Source organism: Triturus cristatus, chromosome 8, assembly GCF_964204655.1.
Source record: "Triturus cristatus chromosome 8, aTriCri1.1, whole genome shotgun sequence".
In the NCBI taxonomy this organism is placed as follows: domain Eukaryota; kingdom Metazoa; phylum Chordata; class Amphibia; order Caudata; family Salamandridae; genus Triturus; species Triturus cristatus.
In genome coordinates this window covers 917,794,994-917,808,196 of record NC_140591.1, presented here as the reverse complement: position 1 = coordinate 917,808,196, position 13,203 = coordinate 917,794,994, and the positions used below count along the sequence as shown (strand labels likewise).

At 42.3% G+C, this 13,203-nt stretch overlaps 1 protein-coding gene across 1 annotated transcript in view; it reads left to right on the top strand.

Moving 5' to 3' along the window:
- GUCA1C (guanylate cyclase activator 1C) overlaps positions 1-9,195 on the top strand; it is a 659,379-nt gene extending 650,184 nt beyond the window's left edge. The window contains exon 5 of the mRNA XM_085620480.1: positions 9,042-9,195. Coding sequence (XP_085476606.1) covers positions 9,042-9,068 — 27 coding nt within the window. The 3' untranslated portion in view covers positions 9,069-9,195. The remainder of the gene's footprint in view (positions 1-9,041) is intronic.
- Positions 9,196-13,203: the final 4,008 nt, after the last annotated feature.

The window sequence follows — 13,203 nt, the reverse complement described above, 5'->3', positions numbered from 1 at the left end:
CCGCCCATTCCAGGAGCCTATTGACGATCACGCGTCCCACAACCTTTTGGACGGTATCAATAAGGCTTATTGGCCTGTAATTGCCTGGAAGGGATCGGTCACCCTTCTTGAAAATAGGAATGATAACTGCACCCTGCCAGGATTTTGGTACCGCAGCACCCAAGGCTATAGCATTAATAAGAAGGTGAATATACTGGCACCAGCGGTCCTTGTCATTTACAAATAAGTCAGCTGGCACACCATCAAAACCAGGAGCACGACCACAGGCAACCGTGTTCAGGGCCAGCATAATTTCAGCAGTGCCAAAAAGATTCACTTTAGGGAGATCAACCCTAGGCACCTGGGCCATGCTGTCATTTTTTGGAGCAGCATACTGGTTTTTGAAAATTTTTATCCATGCTTCTTCAGGCACATTATTGTTTGGGGACCCCGGAGAACCAGCTTTACCCCATCTAACAATATGCCAAAATAACCGGGAATCCCTACTGTCACTGGCTGCCTTTAACTCGATCCAGTGATGTTCGTCCCAAGCTTTTTTAGCCTTGGATATGCTAGTTTTATAGTTCTTTCTAGCGGCTTGAATTAGAGTGGATTGACCCCCTTTAATAGCTTCACCTAGGGTTAATCTTGATTTCCTGCATTCTTCGTTATACCATTTGGCAGGCTTAGGAGCTCTATTGCCTTTGTTTTTAACAGGTTTCAGGAAATACTCCTTGATCTTATAAAAAAGAGCATTATGTAATCCTTCAACTTCACCTAAGCCACTTCCAAGTGAATTTAGGTTCTTTATATCTGATATTGCAGTGTCCACCCGTGAATTAATCGCGGCAATGACCTGGTGGTTGGTTGCTACATTTTCCCATCTTAACCTCCGCATGTCGTTTGTAGGAACGACCCGTGGGGGAGCAGTCGCAAAAGGACAAGGGGGTAAAATGGTATAGAGCCACCATTTATGAGTGGTACACAAAGGATTGTGGTCGCTCTCTATCCTCTTTACAACCTCCATGTCACAGATCAAGGGCCATAGTTTTAAGCTACATATCACATAATCAATTCTAGTGGTATGTCGACCATTGTCGAATGTATTTGACCCATTCCTGTCGCCGCTAGTCCTACCGTTTAGGGCTCTTAAGCCCTTTTCATAGCATAAGGAATTTAGGGCTATAACATCTGGAGTCCACCGCAGAACCGGTGGAAGCTCTAGTTTGGGTACACCCCATTGTTGATCCTCCTCGTCACCAAATAAGTCATCATTATTAAGTAGGGGTTCAAAAGTTCTATTAAAATCACCCGCAATGACAATGTTATTGTTTAGAGAATAGGTGTCGAGTAGACTACTTAGAGCAACTAAAGTATCAGACCTTCTACCCTTGTTACTCCGGGCATATACATCGTAAATGTCCAATCTTCCCAATTTATCTGATTCCAGTCTAATTAGTTGGATATCTTGGTTATTAATATCAATAACTTTAATAACCAGCTTTAGGCACTGGCGAACCCATATTGTTAATCCTCCCATGGGTCTGCCCCTAAGGCCCTTAGAAGCCGGCACAGAGTAATTAAGATATCCCTGAGCAAAACAAGGTTCACATGACCAAGTCTCCTGGAAAATGCAAAGGTCATAATTGTTGACAAAACTAAGCCAATCTGCTGATTCTAGTTTGGAAATCAGCCCAGCAATATTCCAGGACAGTAAGCTCCCCTTAGTTCCCTGGGCATTACTGGGGCATATAGTGGTCAATGGAGGTTCATAGATTTGTTTTGGACAGATGTCTATAAATGCTTCCTTTTGGAGATTTCTTATCTTATTTCTAAAAAGAAATGGATCAAGCATTGATTGAACAGGGCTCGTTGTCATGACCAGATTGTTATTAAGTCAATCTACATCTTCGAGGTTGGCTAACACCTCAAAGCGATTACTCGTCAAGATTGGGGCGTTTATTTGGTTACATAGTGAGGTCCCAAGATTAAAACTAGAAACTGGCCTGGGTCTAGGAAAGAAGTAAGTTAGTTCCCAGGTAGTAATAACGGACCTCCTGTGATCTGTATGCCAGTTTAAGATGTAATTAACAGCCCTGGGGTCCCTGAAGTTAACCAGGATAATGTCTCCGTTTATGTTTTTTGGTGTATTACCCAACCCTGATAAACGCCTAACATGTAGGATTTCCCCATTAATGTACGAGGGGAGGGGACGATTTTGTCCCAACCAGTGAATCACCTTGTTTTTTAATTGGGAATATCCCTCTTTAGCCTCGCTCTTCAAAATGGGAACACCCGCAAGCACCACTACAAGTGGTACAGCCTCTGGTGGGAGATTAACAGAAGGAGAATCGTGCATCTTAGCCATAGGAGCTAAACGACGAGTCTCACTGTCAGGATTTACTATCCCAGGTAATAGAATATTTCCTCCTTGGCATGGCATGTCCTTTTTTGGTTGGATTGACTTAGCAATACTGGTTCTTCCTGCGTGGATGTTCATAGCGTTATTTATACTACTCTCACCCTGGCTAACTATCTGGTGTGAAAGTAGAGTGGGAGATGATACCGCAGGAGCGGACACAGTAGAAGACGGCATTGTTAACTTTACAGAACTCTTACATGAGTCTCCTTTGCTAACAACTACAGATTCTACTTTCGCCAGCCTTTTTTCAATATTTTTTAGACTATCAAAAATGGGTGTCAAATGGGTTTTGAACAATTTGTCTATGTTGCCCATAAGTTCTGCTATTGTGATATTGTTTACAGAACAAGATACCGAGGTACCAGGGAGGGGTGTATCAAAGGTATCGTGGATGGAACTATTAGCAGTATGAGCCCGATTCGAATTGTGGCTGGGTTTGTGTTTGCCTTTATTTTTACAGGTTACTGAATCTAGCTTCCTCCTTTTCTTTGGTAATGGACCTATTCGTTTAGGTGCCCCTGAGAAAATAGTGTAATTTGTCATTTGTTTTAAAAGACACATACTTTTTATCTTGAATAACCCTTAATGCACTTGTATTGATAACATTAAGACTGTGGATCATTGACGTTATTAGAGCATGATTGGGACAGTGCTGTAGTTTAGAACACAATGATCACTTGATAGGTGCATTATGGGACTTGTATGTATATGCACAAAGTCACATGTCTGCATGAATTTAAAGCGCACGGCGTGCTGGATTGAAATCTGACCTCTTACCTGTGAACAAGGCTGCAACAGCCAAAACGTCTCAGAATTGAATGCTGCCTTTGGAAACGATAATACATTTTGGTGTGTCCTTGAATTGGGCTTCAGCATTCTTCATTTGATGCTGTTTATTCGGGGTGCTCCATCCCCGTGAGCTGAAGCCACCCTGCAGGATTGGAGGCCCCCTTTCTAAATGGAGATGTTTAGCTTTGGATTAAGTGAGGGAATGACCTGCTCCCTTGCACCTTTAACAAAGGATTGACCTAGCACCATTACACGTGGAAGTGAGAAAGTGAATACAGGAGGGGAATTTCTCCTCTTGACGATCTTGGACTACCAATGTTTTTAAAATGCAAGGATTTTACAAGCGTGAACTGCATTTGTAATGTATTTTAAAAGACGCATACCTTTTATCTTGAACAACCCCCAGTTAACTTGTATTGATAACATTAAGACTGTGGCTCATTGACGCTATTTGAGCATTATTGGGACAGCGCTGCAATTTAGAACACAAGGGTCACATTAAAGGTGCATCATGGGACTTGTATGTTTATGCACAAAGTTACATGTCTGCATGAATTTAGAGTGCACGACATGCTGGATTGAAATTAACCGTTTACCTGTGAACAAGGCTGCAACAGTTGATACGCGTCAGGTTTGAATGCTGCCTTTGGAAGTGAAAATAACTGTTGGTTTATCCTTCAATCTGAATATTCAGTGAATATATATATCTATATATATATATATATATATATATATATATATATATATTCACTGAAAAAACCATAGGTTTCACACACGTTATAGTTAGGAATTAGCATTTAAAAAACCTTGCAAATTCACTGAAAAAACCATAGGTTTCACACATGTTATAGTTAGCGGAAATTTTACTGATAAAAAACCAGTGAAATTCCCCCGTTATAGTTAGTGCAGGCAACTATAACTCACGCGACCGCAATCCTCTACTGATGCTAATACTGTATTTAGACACTTATATGCCCATGTCTTCTTCCATACATTTTTAGCTATACATATATTACAAATATTTTTTTTTCATAAAGACACATATGTCATCAGCAGAAGATTGCGGTCGCGTGAGTTATAGTTGCCTGCACTAACTATAACGGGGGAATTTCACTGGTTTTTTATCAGTAAAATTTCCGCTAACTATAACATGTGTGAAACCTATGGTTTTTTCAGTGAATTTGCAAGGTTTTTTAAATGCTAATTCCTAACTATAACGTGTGTGAAACCTATGGTTTTTTCAGTGAATTTGTACGGTTTTTTAAATGCTAAGTTACTTTACGCCATTCGAGGCGTGCGCGCCCACTTAACGCAGTTCGTTCCGTGCACGGTTTTTATCAACTTTAATAAGCCCTGTACATTTGGTGGCCTTCGGCCACCAAAAGCACAGGGGGTGGGGTCAATGTGGATAGTGTTTTTTTTATTTCAGTTTTATAATTTCATGTTGCCAAAATTTAGTTTTTTTTACCTATTAATAAGCCCTGTACATTTGGTGGCCTTCGGCCACCAAAAGCACAGGGGGTGGGGTAAGTGTGGATAGTGTTTTTTTTATTTTTATTTTTTTACCGTACGCTTACGGTAAGCGTACGGTAAGCGTACCCCGCGAAATTGCCGAAAAAAAAATTAAAACCGTTTTTGCTCTTGGGGGATGTTTGTGGACTCCCTCAACATGGCTATGTGGGAGGGAGTTGTCAAAACAGCCCCGTAACATGTTTTTGGCCATCATGTTTGATAAACAACACTCAGTGCGAGAGACAAAATGGCGGCCGCCGCTTCCTGGTTTCGGCCGATTCGAATGTTTACTAAGATCTAAGAGCCAATCAGAATCGCGCTCGCGCACGCCACCGTACGCTTACCGTAAGCGTACGGTAAGCGTACCGTAAGCGGGCTCAGATATATATATTGATTTAAAGGCTATTTTCTCAGAATCTACTGAACAGATTTACACCAAACCTACAAAAGGCACTTCCTTGACCTAGGGACTACCTCTCTGCCAAATTTTGAGTAATTCTGTTCAGCCGTTCGGGCTGTAGCTCGTTCTAAAGGTCCTATGGAAAAATGCATGGGAAAAACGCGTTTTGGGACCCCCCTTTTATCTCAGCCCCCGCTTGACGGATCCCCCCGAGACTTTCAGGGTAGGAGCGGAGCGTAGCGCCCCACCTATTTTGAGAAATTCGCGAGGATTCGTCGACCGGCGCCAAAGTTATTCAAAATAGAATGTTGAGGTTTTCCTATGGAAACGTGGTCCTAACTATAACTACCTACTGGCGACCGCCAGTAGGTAATATATATATATATATTCACTGAAAAAAACACAAGCTTCAGGAACGTTATTGTTAGTAATTAACATTTAAAGAAAACTTAGAAATTCAGTAAAAAAAACAAAGGTTTCAGGGACGTCATAGTTAGAAATTAGCATTTAAAAAACCTTAGATATTCACTGAAAAAAACAAAGGTTTCAAGGACGTTATAATTAGGCTTTCATTTAACTCATACAAAACCAGAGAAATTAATCTGTTATAGTTAGCTGAGATAACTATAACTTGGGCCCCCGCAATGCATTGCTAATGGCGTCACATACAAAATCATTCTTGACATGGTCAGTGACATCACTGATGATATCTCAAACAACATCACTGATGACATCACTGATGATATCATCCTGTGAGTATGAGTGTTTCTAAAAAGTTTAAGAATGTTATATGTATATGCCAAGGTGTATTCGAAAAATGAGTGGGTGTATGATTGTCTGTTGGATGATTTGTTGGGTGCATTACTGACTGCATGAGTGAGTGATTAAACATTCTTTATTGAATGTATGGGTGAGTGACTAATCTGTATAAATGTGTATCAGTCTGTCAGTTAGTGTGTAAGTGGCTTCATGGGTTGGTGAGTAGGTACAGGAGTGTCTATATGGGTTATTGATTAGTTGGCTGAGTACCTGTATGGGTGCCTGAGTGTCTGTGTGGATAGGTGAAGAGCTGTGTGACTTCTTGCATGCATGTATGAGTTGATGAATCCCAGGGTATATCAGTTAATGAGTGCAACTGTGATGAACGGTATGGTTGAGTGAGTGTGTCTATGGCTGTGTTGATGAGTGTATGGATGTCTCAGTGGTATATGGGTGAGTAACTGCATATGTGAAAGGCAGTATATGTGACTGTTAGAGTACATAAGTGACTGTATGTGTAAGTGAGCGTGAGAGTGGCTATATGGGTAAGTGTTTGCTTGTGTCAGTGATTATAGAAGAGAGTAAGTATGTGTTTCTATCTGTATGAATAAGTGAGGTGGTGTGTGTGTATAAGTGTATAGGTGAGTAAATAGCAGTGTGATTGATTCTTTGGGTGACTGACTAGGTGTGTGAGTAACTCTATGGGTGACGGGCGCTATGTGAGTGTCTGTATGGGTGTATGAATGCATATATCAGTGGCTGTATTGATGAGTGACTGCGTGTATGAGTAACTGTATGGGTGAGTGAGTGGATGTGTGTGAAGAGCTATGAAACAGTGAATGGGTATGTACTAGCTGGTATTGGTGTGTCTATGGTTTCAAAAATGGTAGTCTGTATTTTAGAGTGTATGTATGAAGGGTTATATTAGGGTGTGAGAAAGTGTATCAGATTTGAAGTGGATAATGTCATCAGTGGTGTCATTTGAGATGTCATCAGTGATGTCATCAGTGATGTCACTAACCATGTCAACGTGGCGGCTACTAGCTAGACGCTAGCAGCCGAGAGTGCTATAAGGGGGGAGATATTGCTGGGAGAGCGGTAGAATGAAAAAAAATTGGCCTTTTATGCGGACGACCTAATTATCTACACAGCAGATCCTGCCACCACAATCCCAAGAGTAGAACAATTGACAGAAGAATATAGGGCCTTGTCAGGATACCTAGTAAATAGGGGAAAAAAACGGGATTATGTGCTGGAATATCCCAGATTGGAGGGGGAATGTTCAGAGAGAGATCAGATATTTGGGAATCAATGTTCTTAATTCAGTGCAGGACATACCACAACATAATCTTGAGAGAATCACTCAGAATATTGAGAAAGTATTAGTTAGGTGGAAAAATCTTCCATTAACGGTATATGGAAGGGTTAAGCTGATAAAAATTGTGCTACTGCCGAAGCTTACATTTATCTTTAATTGTATACCTCTCACCTTCCTGAGCAGCCTAATAGATAAAATACAGGGCAAACTGGGCAGTTTAGTCTGGGCAGATAGGGGAGCATGTATGTCCTGGAAGAAACTGCGGTACAAACTAGCTGATGGAGGGCTTGCACTACCAGATTTAAAGTTATACTGCATAGCATTTCAGTTGAAGAATTGTAGAGTCATATTATGTACACCGGGGCACAGGGTGTGGGTTGGATTGCTTGAGGAGATGATTAAAGAGTAGGGAAAGGGTTTTTGTTTAAATTTGGGTCAAACATTTTTTAAAAAAAAGTAAAATTAAAGACGTTGAAGGCAGCACTAATTTTGTGGGTCAGAATCAGGAATATACTAGGAATCGGATATTACTCAGGAGGGGCACCAATCTGGGATTCACCTGGCATGCCGGAATGCTTGCAAGACCAATTGAGTATCCCACTTAGGAGGGCAGGAATAGAGTTTTGGGGGGAGCTTATGGTGATGGATGAGGTAGTGCCATGGGAAATACTTTGGATTAAGACAGGGGGATCCCTTTCAAGGTTTAAGTATTTTCAGCTGTTGTCTTGGCGGAAGGCGAATAGGCACAAGACTGAAGGTTTTTGGAAGTTCGAAAAAAAACGACAGAATGAAACTACAATGAAGAAGGAAGTAAGTGGATGGTATCAGACATTACTGATTTCTGATGAGGAAAAGATTAAAGCACTTTATGAGATATGGGATGATGTGATGCAGATCTCTGAGCCACAAAAACTGTGGCATCTTTCTTTTAAGCTGCTTTATAAAGTAGTTAAACCATCAAACTTAAAAAGAAATCACCTCTTTACGGCTGACAGGCTCTATTAGACACCACGTAAATTAGCAAAGTTTGTAACAGATGCCCCCCAAAATGTCGCTGATGTGGTGTACTGAGTGCCGACGACAGGCATATGTTTTACGAATGCCCTTCGTTAAAGGAGTACTGGTCTATAGTGGAAAAGACTATAAAGGACATTTTGTCTACTAACATAAAAATAAGCTTACTATTGATAATGCTGAGAGTAGAAGATAAACTGAGTCGGCCCCTTACTAGCGACAAGCAGGCCCTGCTCTTTTATCTAGTTCTCCTCGCTAGATGAGAAATTTGCAAAAAATGGATTGAAGCTTACCCACCCCTTGGGATGGACTGGCTACAGGCAGTAAAAAGTATTTGTAAAATGGATACTGATCTAGAGAGTAATACATATTTTAAGATTTGGGAGGCTTTCCAGTACTGGAGTGGTACTATAAGAACCTAAAATCTTACTCTATCAGTCATATGATTACACCTGCATGGTTCGTGTAACCAGGGCACTGGATGGGCACGTGCGCAGGGCTATTTAACTATCGCAACAGAATGGCTGGCAGGCTGTTATTTGCATACAATGGTGGTATGAGGACAAAAAAAAACATGTCAAGAATGATGTTATGTGCGACATCATCAGCAGTGCATTGCAGGGGCACCAGTTATAGTTAGCTCAACTAACTCCAACAGCTGAATTTCTCTGGTTTTGTATGATTGAAATGTCAGCCTAACTATAACGTCCCTGAAACCTGTTGTTTTTTCAGTGAATTTCTAAGGTTTTTAAGTGCCAATTACTAATTATAATGTGCCTAATACCTGTGGTTTTTTCAGTGAATTTCTAAGGTTTTTTAAATTCTAATTTCTAATTATGCCTACATAGGTGGAACATGTACAGAAAGAGGAATAAAGTCACAGAAAGAAGCAAAAGAAGTGCAGAAAGAGGGAAGAGAAGTCAAGAAAGGTGCAGAAAGAAGCAGAAAAAATACAGAAAGAAGCAATAGAAGTCCCGAAAGAGGAATAAAGGTGGAGAAAAAGTACAGAAAGAAGCAACAGAGGTGCAGAAAGAGGCCAACTTGGACAATACCTTTCCACAGACTCATACAAAGTAGCCTAAAAACGAATCCTTCTCACAACATTTCTTAAACCTCACTTTTCTCTTGGAGGTTCACTATTCATCGACTGCTCAGAATGTTAGGCCAACCAAATGTAAAACAGCAATCCTAACCATATCACTTTTGCAAGCCTGACCAAGTTTGTGAAGGTGTGCATCCGGGTGTCTCTTCTTTTACCTAGTCAACTGTTGCATAAAAATAAACATACAAATACTTTAATACTTGTGTTTCAAACAACATACCTTGTAAATTTGTGTACAAAAGGTGTATGTATTTCTTTATGTTCATAATACAGGGCACATAGGTATTTAATAATATTTTTGAAGGGCTCTATAACACCTATATACATAAGATATGTCTGCCTGTGCAACCGAATGACAGAGCAGAACTAAGAAGATTTGACCACATATAAGAGAAGCTATTTGCTTTTTAATCTACAATCTTCAGATGCATAACACATGTGAGATTACATGAACAAGTAGACATATATCTCAGTCACAAGAGCACGCAGACCTCTAAACTGGACAGCTTGCACTTCCTATATAAATATATAGAAACAGGCAAGAGAAGTACAGAAAGATAATAACAAAAAAAACAAGATGTGCAGAAAGAGTAAGAAATGTGCAGAAAGAGGAAAGAGAAGTATAGAACAAGGCAAGAGAAGTACAGAAAGAGGCAAGAGAGGAGCAGAAAGCGGCAAGAGCAGTGCAAAGTGAGATAAGTGAGGTACAGAAAAAGGCAAGAGAAGTGCAGAAAGAGGCAATAGAGGTGCAGATATTGGGAGGAGAGGTGCAGAAAGAGGCAAGAAGGGTGCAGAAAGAAGCAACAGAGGTTCAGAAGTAGACAAGAGAACTGCAGAAAGAGGCAAGAGAGGTGTAGAAACAGGAAAAAGAGGTGTAGAAAGAGGGACCAGTTGTGCAGATGGAAACAAGAGAGGTACAGAAGAGGTAAGAGGGGAATAGCAGTGCAGAAAGAACCAACAGAGGTGCAGAAAGATGCAAGAGGGACACAGAAAGAGGCAAGAGAAATGCAGAAAGTAGCAAAAGAGATACGGAAAGAGGCAAGAGAGGTGTAGACAGAGGCAAGAGAGGTGCCAAAAGAGGGAAGAGGGGTGCAGAAAGAGGCACAATGTGTGTATAAATTTGGAAGTGAGGTGCAGAATGAAGCAAGAGCAGTACAGAAAGAACTAACTGGGTACACAAAGAGGCAACAGGGGTGTAGAAAGAGGCAATAGAAGTGCAGAAAGAAGCAACAGAGGTACAGAGGGAGGCATGAGGAATGCAGGAAGAGGCAAGAGGGGTGCAGAAACAGACAATAGATATACAGAAAGAGGCAACAGGGGTGCAAAACGAGGCAAGAGTGGTGCAGAAATAGGGAAGAGAGGTGTAGAAACCGACAAGAGAGGTGCAGAAATACGGAAAAAAGGAGCAGAAAGAGGCAAGAGAGATGCAGGAAGAGGCAATAGGGGTGCAGAAAGAGGCAAGAGGGGTGCAGAAAGAGGCAAGAGGAGTGCAGAAAGAGGTAAGAGAGATATAGAAACGGGCAAGAGAAGTACAGAAATAGGCAAGTGAAGTGTTGAAAGAAGCAACAAAGGTGCAGAAGGAGGCAAGCGAACTGTAGAAAGAGGCAAGAGAGTTGTAGAAACGGGTAAGAGAGGTGCAGAGAAAGGGAACAGGGTTGCAGAAAGAGGCAAGAGAAGTGCAGAAAGAGTCAAGAAGGGTGCAGAAAGAAGCCCTGGGAAGCCATGCAAAATTACACCACAGGTCTGCTACTGCAGCCTGGGTAAGGTGGTGCATGCACCCCTTACTGAGGTATAGGTTCACTATACCTCACCTATCACTGCACATAGTAACCTATCAGCCACCCCTATGGCAGGTCTTATCAATCCTGAAGGCAGGGTGCTTGGGTATATGTGAGTGGGTGCCCAGGCATGAGCTGAGCCCCTCTGCAGCCTTCAGAATCTCTTCTCAGGGGTTGTCAGTGGTGCAGCCTGGCCATATACTCTTAAGTGCATTATATCTTAAACAGTTAATGCTAACTTTGGACTGGCTGCACGGAAACATGTCGTGTTTGGTGTCATACACCTTGGAATCATACCCCCACATCAGTGCTTGATGTGAGGATAAGATCCCACCCTTCTAGAGGGAGAGACATGGCAGTAGTGGAATACCTGGTAACAATCTAATAGAGCCCTGGCATCACAAAATGGATACTGCAGCCACAGACATTGGTCTGGCCTCCTGCTGCTGACTGAAACTCCGGCAGGGGAGGCCTGGACAATAGGTTTCCTGTCGCAGGGAGGTGTAATCACCTCACAGACAGGCTTATATGTATTGGGGCTGGGTGGGAGTATTCTCTGAGTGCTTTAAAGTCCTGCAATGAGGGCACATTTGGTGTCCCTGTGCATAGTCTGGCTCAAACCGGTTCAGAGGCTTCCAGCCCCTGTTCTGGAGTGAAACTGAACAAAGGAAATGGGTGTAGCCACCTCTCTTTCCATATCCTCCCATAAATGGGTCCCTAGAGCTAGTCCAACCCCTTCCTTAGGTATAAGTAAGGAACCTCTGTAACCAGAACTTTAGATATCCCTGGACGAAACTCGGAAGCTGAATCCTGGAACTTTGATGCTCTACTAAAGACTAGAGGACTGAAGAAATCTCCCTTGGGGTCAAGGAGTGACTTCCCTGCTTGGCAGGCACCAAGAATCATTTTGCCGGTCTGCATCTCCGAAGCTCCCGCCGAACTCCGAAGTATTTGCAGCCCAGGAAGAGGATTTACAGACATCTCAGATGCCAACCCGAGTCCCCAGCAAAGCTGAGACCCGCAGCCCTCGTGAGTAGTGTGGAAGCGGAACTCCTGGTCACCGTGCACTTTTGCAAGTGCATTGACTTCTCGACATCACTTAAAGGCGTGCTTGGGGTTACTTGTAGTCCCCACCTCGAGCAGAAGATCCACCGAAGATTGTTTTTTAAAAAGAAATCAGTTTATTTGCATTTTACAACATATGCAACAACGACAAAGTGTACAGTACACAGCTTTCCAACATGTGCCTTATTGTCCACACACAGTGACAACATCTCCTCCCCACATGAAGCCCCCCAGAATGTCCATCTGTACCACCTGTAATTGGAAGAAAAAAGCGAAAAAAGCCATTTTGAACTTCCTTGATGAGCATTACACCATAGCCTTAGACACCCTGGTTGATGTTGTACGCATCGTCCACCCACACCTGATGCACAATCCCAGTCCTATTGCAGATCCATTGCATCGTCCGACTAACCAACTGACAAAGGGCTCCAATATGTTTCTGGGGCTCGATCGTGATGGTAACAATTTCCAATATATTTCCAGCTGTGTTTTACAGTGTGTCACACTCGCTACCTATACCTTTGTCGTGGGAGATGCAACTGCCCCAGTGCACGGTCACCTGTCTTTTTGCCAACAAGAAAAGTATTGCGGGCAGTTTGCGAAATTTCGGCTGCACCATATCCATTATGCCCAAGAGTGCTATATCCGGCTCCAGTGGGAAATTCAGTCCTGTTATTGTATTTATGTGAATTAATATCTTTGTCCAATAATTTGCTATTGGTCTTCACTGCCATGCCATGTGGAGGAAGGTAGCTGTGGAGGCCCCACATCTCCAGCAGTTGTTATCCCCATGGAGGCCCATCCTGTCTAGCTGTGTGGGTGTACGGTAGAGACGATGAATGTATTTAAAATGGATCAACCGAAGACCGTAATTCAGCGTCAGTTGCTCCATTTGTTTACAACTAAGTTCCCACTGTTTGTCTGTGAAGCCCTTTCCTAAGTCTGCCTCCCACGCCTTACGAGAAACAGGGACTATGATGGGATATGCGTTCTGAATGCCTCTGTAGATGCGGGAGACTAGTTTCTTGTCTGAAGCCACTGTTCATATGTTTTCCAACACCTGCA